At 31.3% G+C, this 12,322-nt stretch overlaps 1 protein-coding gene across 5 annotated transcripts in view; it reads right to left on the bottom strand.

The window, feature by feature from the left end:
* LOC139496263 (NAD(P)H-hydrate epimerase-like) overlaps positions 1-12,322 on the bottom strand; it is a 65,523-nt gene that overhangs the window by 15,661 nt on the left and 37,540 nt on the right. For 3 of the 5 annotated variants that reach the window (XR_011657581.1, XR_011657582.1, XM_071284759.1), the window contains one exon: positions 1,582-1,690. Coding sequence is in view for 1 of the 5 variants with exons in the window: in XM_071284759.1 (XP_071140860.1) it covers positions 1,582-1,690 (109 nt within the window). In the remaining 4 variants the exon portion in view is untranslated. Of the gene's footprint in view, positions 1-1,581; positions 1,691-4,101; positions 4,269-10,532; positions 11,392-12,322 lie in introns of those variants that run through there. The other 2 variants (XR_011657580.1, XR_011657579.1) reach the window with 2 other exon arrangements.

Here is a 12,322-nt window from a genome sequence, read left to right as displayed (position 1 = left end):
AAAACAATGTGTGACAATTGCCTTAAAACTTAAAAAAAATATTATATAATAATTATTGTATATTTTGATATTGGATACAAACCCTGATTTGAATGTCTATTAAACTTGTGCAACAATTAGTGTCAAGAATTAGTTTTGGACAAATTTATATCGCTCAATCTGTGATTTTAGGGAATTGTCCTTCATGACTTAGTACATGTTAATCTGCTCGTGTTGTTTCGTGTATTTACATGTACTTATGGCCTTCTTTCGACTTATTGTTTTCCTTTAGTATTTTCTACAATTTTCTATATATTGAAACAGTTGTATTTGTGTTTTGCAATCTTTAATTTTCAGTGAAATGACTTGTTTTTTTTCATTTCGTTTTTTATTTGTTGCCATGGTGTTTTGTGTTTTCCTCCCGCTCTAAATTAAAATCAAAATCCTTCTTTTTTTCTCTTTGTTATCAATGTATCAAAAGTTTGATTTAAAAGATCGTATTAAACAGTCAAATTGAGAACATTGTCCCATTTAATTAAGATCAAAAGATTAGTTTTTCTCATTTTGTTTTACATGTTGCATTCTGTTGAATTACTAAAAAATCCATACTTGAAAGACTTCAATTGCATACAAAAGTACCACGTAATTAACTAATGACTTCTCATTTGTTTTATTTGTAAAACTTCATCTCTTGATTTATAATACGTAGTACTGAATCGGATTTAAACTTCACTTAATCAAGATTATACGAAGACGAATACGATTAAAATTCACTGATGAAATGGCAAATGTAAATTTTATGTAAATTTTAAATCACGTGTTAATTGTCTTGACATTTTCTCAATGCTGTAAATCCAGACTTCATAGACATTTTGGTTAAATGCTAGGTATAATAATATTGATTAAGTTCTTTTTGAGGAGGGTTAATGCCGCATCACGTGAGACGGAGTTGAACAATGAAGAAGTAAGACAAAATGTCTATAATATTTCTCAGTACAATTAACACTGTTGACATAATTCGTGCTTGCAAATCTCTCATCAGAATTGCGTATTGCGGTTAATAAACTCATTACTAATACAGACTTAACAATTTGTTCGTTTGAACGCAAGACCACGTTTCATCACCAAAAGACTTATCATTGACGCTCGAATAAACAAAAACAAAGAAAGGCTTATTTAAGTACGAAATTATAAAAACAAACTATTAACTCAATTAATATTGTTAGGTTTTTACAAAAAAAATGATACTGTAGTGTGATTGCAATAACTACAATTGTGACACAACGGATGTTACATGTGGAGCAGGATCTGTTTAACCTTCCGGAGCACCTGAGATTACCCCCTGTTTTTGGTGGGGTTCATGTGGCTTAGTCTTGAGTTGTCTATGTTGTTTTCTGTGTACTTTTATTTTGTCTGTTTGTCTTTTTCTTTTTTATCCATGGGCTTACTCAGTTTATTTTCGATCTATGAGTTTGATTGTCCCTCTGGTATATTTCGCCCTTCTTTTTTAAATAAAGGAACTATACGTTATTTTGCTTTGCGTTTTTGTGTAAATGGAACCCCAAATCACTATTCATTCATACACATCGTTAACTCACTAACCTTTGCTATCGCCACAGCACAACTATACCCAGCAAGTTCCATTAGCTGATCCACACTAAAAGCATATTCTGTAAATAGTTCCTCATCAATTTGCTGGGCTTCTTCCTGACTGAAAATATTTAAGATAATGTAAAATAAAATGTTAGGCACAGTTTATAAAGTTGCACAATATAATTGATATCTGGTTTGCATTATTCATTTGAAAAAAAATACCATCAGTTTTTTTTACAAAGGAGGTAAAATTTATTGAAATTCTATGCTCACATAACATTTCTGAAATCAAAGACTTTATGAAAGGTAAGTCAGACATGTTAAAGAACGAACAAAGCACCGTAAACTAAACAGTTATTTCAAGATAATCTGTGACAAGTTTTTTGTTGACCAACTCTGGTTTAATTAAATATCCTTATTATATCCTTTGTAAACGACCTCATAAATATAGTGCTGATATAATGATTAAGTTTTTTAATTTGAGATACATATTACCATTTAGTTCGTAACAGCTGGCGCATATGCTGTTTAATGATGGGTAATTTCATGGATTAATTCATTTTTCTATACTTAACAAATTTTGCCGTGTTAGCAAATATTGATATAAATATAACTTTTAGTTTTGCTTAGTATGTCTTTATCATCTACAAAGTTTTATGAAATTCTTATGTGTTTCAGAGGAGTTACGATGACAAACTATTGCCGTAGTATATTGAAGCAAAACATTTCAAAGGGACGTAACTCAAAGAAAAAAAATAATCATACTTTACTGTAGACATGCATGTCTACATAGCATGTCCTTATTATCTAATTTTTTTTTATGAAATTCTGTTGTCTGGTTCAGAGACATTGCGATGACAAGAACAGGACTGACGGACTGATGGACGGACGAGCAAACGGTTGGACAGACAGAATGACAGACAGATGGACGGGTTCAAAACCTTATACCTGACGCAATAAATTGCGTAAGGTATAAAAAATCATTGGATGAAAAAGGTATAATTTTACACTCAAATATGCGTTAACATAGAAGGTTTGAAACTATCCAAGCAACTACAAAGATTACGATTGACTGAGCATTAACATAGACGTGGAATGTACCAAAAACAAATCAAAATTCATAAGTCAAAAAAAGACTAAAAATAGAACAGTTTTCCAAAACATACATAAAAAAGTCTGAGCATCGCAAACGCCTAAATTATCGGAATGATATCAGCAGGTCTCGAAGGGTTAGCAGACCCATATCCACTAAATAGATGGTCTTTTGACATTTTGGTTCAGAAGGAATATTTTAGATGCACAAACTACACATTGAGAATGTTAAAATCTACATATATATAAAACAAACTTTAGTAGTCAAATAAACGCTTCAAAACTGCATAATCAAATTATCTTTCGTTATGCATTGATTTGTCACAAAGAAAGAAGTCGTAAAATACATATTTTTAATATTGTGATTTTCAAATGTTCTGGAAGTCCAACATCAATCACTTTGACAGTAATAATACATTTCAATCATGATAATTTATGGAGTATGCTTTGCAGTAATATGAAAATAATAGCAGCAATTTCCACAAAATCGCAGGCTAGTCGCAATATAATCAACCATCATGTCTGCTGATAGACTGTTAGTCTCCCGAGAGTATCTTTAACCAATAATCATTTTTTTCGGTACTGGCATGAAAATACTAGTATTGCTTTTCTCAAACTTTGTTGTTATAAAATTTCAAAATAATTTTAAATTCAGGAATGTCCTTCATCAATAGATTTGTTTCCTTCCCCGGATATGGCTTAAGCTCCGGTAAGGTTCATATTAGCTTTTGAATTTTCACATATGTTTCCAAATTATTGCAGAAAAACGCAAATGTTACAGTAAAATGTGTTCCGGTAATGACAGTGTTCACCCTAATGCATGTAATGATTAAAGTAACAATCTTTAAAAGACGCTTTTAAGTTGATATGGAATAAAAGGTCGGAATCACTTTTCTAAAAGCTAAATGAGAGTTTAATCAAATTATACAACAACTAAGAGAAGACACTTAGGCAACACTATATTCACATAAAGTTTTATCGATTTTAGAAAGACTAAAACAGAAAAAGGTGTGAGCGAACGTTTTGATTTTTGTTTTCTTCTAATTAAGGCAACGGTTATTTTGCCATTTTACCCATTATATAAGTCCAGGGTTATGTTGATTAATTTGTCTTAAACGCCGCTTTCATCACTATTGTTTTATTTCGGTCAGTTTTTATTGGTTGCGAAATCCGGAGTGTCTGGAGTGCTCCGGTTGGAAACCGGCAATCCTAGACAACTAAGATTGGATTCGAGTGTACCTGCTCCGTGAGGGATTCGAATTCACAGACTCAGTAGTGACTGGCTAGTGATACAATAGTTTCACTACTTAAGATCTTTCAGCCACCAAAGCCTCTACTAGGATAAGAAATTGTCCAATATTTGTCAGTTTATCACGTTGAAGTTTTTCGTTCAAAAATTAACATTATTATGATAATATGTAATCATGTATGTCTTACCTTAAAAAAGTAGGCCCATCATATGAATGTGTTTTTTCTAATCCCTTTTCAGTATTACAAGTATATTTTCGTCGAACAGACAGTGCTTTTAAGTAAAATTTGGAAATGTCCATTGTCTGTTTTTCTATTATTCCTTATGCATGTTTGATATATGTATATAGATGACTGATCAATATAACTACCTTGTAGCATTATTATACATTTATGATTTTTCATTTGACGTCAAGGATTTACGGCGTATTCATTATTTTACTAATCAGTAGGTAAGGTAATAAAATATGAGAATACCTAACAAAAGAGAATAATTGGCGACAGCAGTATTGTTGTCAATAACTTAAAGGACAAATAAAGGCAACAGTAGTATACCGCTGTTCAAACTCATAAATCCATGGACAAAAAACAAAATCGGGGTAACAAACTAAAACTGAGGGAAACGCATAAATATAAGAGGAGAACAACGACACAACACTACAATGTAACTAACACACACAGAAACGGACCAAGCATCAGACAAAATCCCACGAGAATAACAAATATAACATCAAAACCAAATACATGAATTTGGGATAGACAAGTACCGTGACACGTCTTATCGCAATGTCAATTTACACTCAAAAAAAAAGAGAAAACAAACGACGCAACGTTAAATTGTAACACACACAGAAACAAACTATAATATAACAATGGCCATATTCCTGACTTGGTACAGGACATTTTTAAAGGACAAACACAGAGCAATATCAATCAACTCGAATCTCTAAAAAGCATGCGTCGCTCACTCTGACCAAAAAACATTAAAATCATAAGGCTGGTCTACGTTAATAATAAACACTAGAATATTATAATATTCCATGACTAAGAGCATGCTTTCGTTGAACTGAAAGTCTGATAAAAAAAAAATTCGCTTGTTTTTTTCTCTAAACATTCAATAAATAAATCAATATAGTCATAATAATCTTAACCATTATAACCTTGACATGGAATGAACAAATACATATAACCCATCTTGGTAGCAATACATCACTTACACCTGCATTTTGGATATACATTTCCAAACTCATTCGATATTCAAGATCTTGAACCTTTTTTTAACAAAAGCTTTTGTCAAACCCATCAAACAAGGTTACGCATCGTTATTCAAAAGCAAAAACTCCTTAAAGATGTGTACTAACAATATCACCCAAATTGTCTTATTCCTAGATTTTGTCTTTCCCGTCGTCTAACATTTTGAATAATCTTTTGCATTATAGCAATAGCAATGCAATTTGAAAACAACAAAATAATATATTAAGACCTTAAAGGTAGACATAGACATTTCAGGTTGGGTTACCTAAATCACAATTATATCTGATTGTTATTTTGGTTAAAGTAAAGTCCTGAGTGTTTTAGTTGATTTGTACTGTAATCCTGTCCCTTAATGTTGTCATTTTAGCTGTATTACAAATGTTGCAATTTAAGCGGAAGGTTTGGTTCACCTTACAACCAAGTCTAATCCACTATTTTATTTCTTAAAAGTCATATAACAAGTCTGAAATATGATGGTTTTTTTTATAAAAAATACTAGTAGTCTGCTTTTATTTATTTTGTTGCAGTTCAGTGTTTCTGTTGATCTGTTATAGTTTGTGTGTTTCCCTCGATTTTGTTTTTTCAATCCCGACTTGATTTTCCACTAAATCGATTTATGACTAGTTCTGAATTTTATACTGGCCTTTATGTACTATAGAATAACAATTAAGCCTTTATTCACTCTCTAGATGCTTAAGTATGTGAAAATGTACACAGTAAACAAATATTTATTTTTAGTATGGCGAATGAGTTGTTTTGCATCGCTAAGATATCTTGGTGTCTAGTTTTTGTTATTGTTACAATAGTACAGGCTTTTCAAACCATAGTCAAGTGTGAATATTAACAATCAACTATTTAGAACATTGGATATTATTAGTTTTTGAACTGCACAGAAGTTCGTCGTATCAAATGGAACCATAACATATTTGTATCGGGTGTTGGTTTGAGACGAACCGTTTCCAAATCGCTTGCATATATTCAACCCAATAAATTAATGTATCATTAACAGTAGAACAACAATTAGGTGAAAATAACAACGATGTCTATGACCGATCATTACAAAACGATAGACAAGACTTATTATGTTATTACATAACAGCTGTTATACAAATCAATAAAACAATTTAATAATCATTGTTTGATAGAGTGCCTACATGACATATTAAACATTTGTTTACATGAGGGATACTGCAAAAAAAAAAAATGTATGTTTAAAACAGGGACCGTTTTCTTCATTCGCGGATGCACAAATTCAAAATGGTGGCTTCAATGTTCATTATTTGTAAAAATCCATTTGTAGCAAACATAATAATGGTTTTAAAATTAATAAAATATTTAATAAAATAAGCTATTTTTGTGAAAACAAATATTGCTACGTCTTTATTAACTAAACTTGTTTGTAGTACTCGTATCTCTCTTTTGAGGGCTTTTGACAATCGCTAAGCATGGATAAGTAAATTAAATCCAAACCGGAGTTATTAGATTTCTAAATTAAGTTTTTTCGTTCGTTTAGTTTAATTCAGATACATTTAAATGCTGTAATATCTCGATAACAAAGGTACTTAACAGGAATAAATAACCTTCAACTACATTACGAACGTAGCTGCTTCGACCACATTAGATATACAATTGAGAATGGAAATGGGTAATGTGTCAAAGAGACAACAACCCGACCATAGAAAAAACAACAGCAGAAGGTCATTTACAGGTCTTCAATGTAGCGAGACATTCCCGCACCTGGAGGCGCCTTTCAGCTGGCCCCTAAACAAATCTTTACTAGTTCAGTGATAATGAACGCCATACTAATTTCCAAATTGTACACAAGAAACTAAAATTAAAATAATACAAGACTAACAAAGGCCAGAGGCTCCTGACTTGGGACAGGCGCATAAATGCGACGGGGTTAAACATGTTAATGAGATCTCAACCCTCCCCTATTCCTCTAGCCAATGTAGAAAAGTAAACGCATAACAATACGCTCTCATAAGACTTTTATTAATATGTTTATGCTTTTCTAAAACTATTAAAATCTAATAAATATCACAATCTGATATTTATTTTTCAAGTATTCATAGAATATTCAATACACATTACAAACTTCAATTACTAACTCCTAGATATCTGAGAGATCTAAAACTGAGTATAACTTATTGTAGATAATAGAGGATATTCAGCTTGATTCGTTCAGTTTCAACCAATTTGCTATATGAGTCAGTTCTGACTATTGTTAACCAGTATCTGGAACCGTCAGAACAATCTACCGTGAATGTGTTCTAAACTAAAAATGCTCTGAATACGATAAATATAGAAACAAGAAGATGTGGTATAGTTTTCAATAAACTATATCTATAAACAGAGAACATATGACGTAAATTTAAATATCAATACGTCAACTATCAGAACAAATCTAGTTGCGGAGGTAGTCAGGTGAGATTTTACTGCGAATTCATTCCAAATCGTGGGATACACATTTTGTGAATTTCGTTGGTATATTTGAACAACGAATTCACCTGTTCAACTAATTACAACTTATAAATTATATGAAGATATATAGTTATCAAAGGTACCAGGATTATAATTTAGTACGCCAGATGCGCGTTTCGTCTACATAAGACTCATCAGTGACGCTTATATCAAAATATTTATAAAGCCAAACAAGTACAAAGTTGAAGGAAGAGCTTTGAGGATCCAAACAAATTATATGAAAGATACAGAATCAAATATTAACGAAAACAGTTTTCTATCCATATCAAATGGTACACACGAAAGTAAATGAATCTTTAGTTATACAAATACTTTAACTTGATTAGTTCGTCTATTTCAAAAAGTTTTGTCTGATTGGTCATGTCTTTATCTAAATACCCATACAACTACCATATGATCAAAGGTTACAACACTATAATATATTAGATACAAATTTCATGAATTTCGTAGGCAAATATGAACCACGAATTCAACTGTTCAACGCATTACAATCATTTAGACTTATATGAAGATCTTTGAAAAATCACAGAATTAAACGAAAACAACAACTGGTACTTTAACCTGCTTGGATCGTTTAAAACACTTTTCTTTGATTGATTATGTCTTTATTTAAATAATTATACAGAAAACTAAAACACGATCAAATGTTACAGCATTAAAATTAACCTCGATTAAAACCGCTAACTTCTTGGTACGCTGGCACCCTATAATACAGTTGACTTCTTAGTAAGTTTTAATGTTTAATTTAATGTCTCTTAAGACCAATATAATGGAGCTGCCATTTATAAAATGCCATAGACTAAAGAATTTATTGCAATTGTATATATTGATTGTATTTAATGATGTCGTGTTTATATGAATCATTGAACTTGCTCATTGGTTAAAATTTACTTCATTAAAAACAGGGGCGATCCAGCAATTCCAAAAAAGGGGGTTCCCAACCCAGGATAAAAAGGGGGGTTCCAACCATACATCCCGTTCGTGCATTAAGCGTGCTCAAAAAGGGGGGTTCCAACCACAGCCCCCCGCCCCTGGATCCGCCATTGAAAAATACACATACCCTTAAAGATTACTTTTTGAAACCAATATGCATTTACTCAGTAAATGCTACTTTATAAAACTTTTAATAATTTAGTGTGATATATGTTCTTTCTGTCAGTAAACATTTCAAAGAGCAATACTAATGGTTGTTTTCTCTACTTGTTTTGACAATGCATTCAATACTAGGTGGAAATGGTCAAACTTTTTATTTAATGCTTTGTCTGAAACTAAAACGGGTAATAACGTCACTCAAGTAAAAGTTGTATAAACACGAATTCTAATGCAATATTTATGTAACAATTGTTTTTATTGGCATAAAGTTACCGTCAAATCCACAGTTGATCAGACGTAACTAAGGAGGGACCCCACATTTTGAATTGATTGGATCAACAAATGTTCAATTACTTTATTTTATCAAAAATAAAACAACTATAACCTCAGAATCGCCGTTTGGATGCGACTTCATCCAAATTTGAATGCTTGCTTATTGAGTTTACAACTCTAGGAAATACGATAATTAGAGCATGCGTTTCCTTTTATGGTTTCCTTAATAGAAGATTTCTGCAAACAAGGAAGATACTAAAACACTGTTTCCTAGCTATAAAGGTAACGACATTGAAGTGTTTTACGAACAACATCATCATTTGGTTGCATTGTAAAATTGGAGTCACAGATCTAGATGAGAATAAAACCTAGACACACAGAAAGAATCATCACAACAAATTAAAGACGATACATCTCGAACAAATAAACAATAATTTTTTTTTTTAACAATGTTAAAACTTTAAACTTATAGAAGAAAATGTGAACATGAGTAATAATAAACATTCATCACCCGTCGTTGGTTGATTAAGGCAAAATTAAATATGCATATACACATATCTCTTTTAGATAAATATGTTGTTAAGTTGCGATTTCATATTAATTATATGGGTATTTGTATCATGACTTCTAAATGCAAATCGTGGTAGTTTTTATGGTCACATTACATGTGAGTGTGGCTATTAGATCAAACCATACAGAAATACATCTAAATTTATACATATAATATTTTTACATTTATAAAAGCAATGTGATAACAATAAAGAGCTGCGTCATGGGCACATGATACGCCCTTCACTTTTTCAAAGAATAAAGTTTCATATCTTTTTAATGTCAAATCAGAAATAAAAGAAGGATGGATATTTTTTGGGTATAGACCAGTCACAAAAATTTTCTTTGCTCAACACCATTTTGTCCGAAAACTGCACGACCACCCCCTTTTATGAATGACATTCAATAACTCGAAAAAGGTATAATATAACATTTAGAAAAATCGAAAGGTAGCGTATGTCAATACATGTAGATGTAAAACAATCGCAGAAGTTTTAAGATATCTGTTCAAAGCGTTAATGAGTTATTGTATGCCCCGTTGTTTGAAGAATAAAACCCAAATTCATTAAAAATCGAAAGGGACATCACATCAATAGATGTGAACAATTAACCAAAGTTTCTTTTAAATTGCTAAGGTAAGTTTAAGTTATTGTATGTTAACTGAAAATAATTTTTTTATGAATGAAAAACCAATAATTCGGAAACGTAAAACCTAAAATGTATAACAATCAAATGGGATCTCACGTAAATAGATATTAACAAATCCTTTAGTTTCATGAAAACTGCATTGATGAGTAATCGGACAAAAACAAAAAAAAATCACCCTTTGTAACTAGAAACATAAGTAAAAACAACTTGATAAGTTTTTCTCTAAAAATCGAAAAATATAAACTCTACACACCTAATCATAAGTATTGCTGGATCATACATAATTTGACTCATTGTTTTATTACAGTAAAATGTCCTACCTCAAGTGAGTCATCTTACTGAAATCAAAAGCGTTTTCCTTGGCTTCATCCTTTTTCTTATGGCTACCCTTTCGTCGGAAAGAGAAACGGTTTACTGTTATCCTTTCCATTCTTTGTTGTGTCAAACGTCCATAGACAAAACACTTGTAATACAGTATGATCAAGTTTAATAAGTCAATAGTGTTTCTCTTTTAGATATCGATGAACACATAAAAAATTTATATTTGTATTGCTATCAAACTTTACCAATAATAATAATGTTTTATATAATAAGGAGGTTTTTTTTTGCAACTTGTCTGCACACTTGTTAATTAATTATACATTGGAACAATCCTCGATGCTTAATCTAACAGAAGTATTATTCGATTGTCATACTGTCATGACATGTGCATCTAAATACGTCCAGTTGAATCTAAAATGCGGAATATATACACAAATAAACCGTCCACTATGTACGTCACCATAACGCTAATGTATTACTTTTTTATCACATCTAAATATATAAATCCAAACCGATTAACAAGTTCATACACAAGATAAATATAATCGAATTTCTATTATTTCAAAGTACTAATTACACAGCTCAATTCATATCCACCTTACGATCGAAACAACTAAAATCTTAGAGATAAGAACTTTTATATATCTGATTCAAAATAATGAAACTTTGTAGAAGTTGATTGGTTCAGCTGATGTTAACGATTCTCCTGGATATGGTCTATGTTAATGTATGTCCAATACTTATCCACCTTGCGATCGAAACATCTAAATATCTTAGAGATAAGAACTGTTATATATTTGATTCAAAAAATGAAACTTTGTAGAAGTTGATCGGTTCAGCTGATATAAACAATTCTCCTGGATATTGGTCTCTGCTAATACAATACGATGAATACGATGAATCGTGTATTGGTTATTACAGTATAAGTTGTAACGCCACAGGAACTGGCTTCTCTTGACGTTCGTCCCATACAATTATCAGTATTAACTTCCGATTAAAATGATTGTTTATTTTATATTGTCATACAAGGGCTGAACACTGACGTCAGTTCTAGAGTGGATTTAGTGAGAGCATTTACTGCAATTTTATGAATGAATTTATTCTGTAAAAGATAATCGTGATAACAGAAATCACGAACTTGCTCAAAGGTAAAGACTTAGTCGAACAAGATTTTTACAATAAACATTTACTAATTTTCGAAAAGTATTCTGAACTTGTTTGAAGAAAAACTATAGTTCCAAAGTGAATTTAGTGAGAGCATTCACTGCAATTTTATGAATTTATTCTTAAATAGATTATCGTGATAACAGAAATCACAAACTTGCTTAAAGGTAAAGACTAAGTCGAATAAGTATATTTTTAAAAATGGACATTTCCATTCTCAATTTCATTTACTTATTGTCGAACTATTCTGAAGTAGCTTGAAGAAAATACGTTAACACCAGTAATCAACAAAAAACAGAAAAACAAAATAATTGGTTTATTAAGGCGCTAAGTGCAGTGTATAATGAGTTATTGTTATATAGTATGAGGTTTAAAATAAATATACATAGGTTATGTATCAATGAGATGCACGCGACTCCTGTCATACAAATGTACAACCGAACAACGAAACCCAAAGTGTTGTACGCGTAAAAGTAGTTTTACTAATTAATTCATTTTAATCCATATTCTTTACAAAAAAACAAAGAGTCAAGACAGATTGTCGATAAACAGAATGATCGCTTTTTTTTTTTTTTTATACTGACTTCATCAGCTCGAATATCAGGTCGCCATAGCGGGCTCGCTT

Source organism: Mytilus edulis, chromosome 11, assembly GCF_963676685.1.
Source record: "Mytilus edulis chromosome 11, xbMytEdul2.2, whole genome shotgun sequence".
Classification (NCBI taxonomy): Eukaryota; Metazoa; Mollusca; class Bivalvia; order Mytilida; family Mytilidae; genus Mytilus; species Mytilus edulis.
This window is presented reverse-complemented; position numbering and strand designations above follow the sequence as displayed.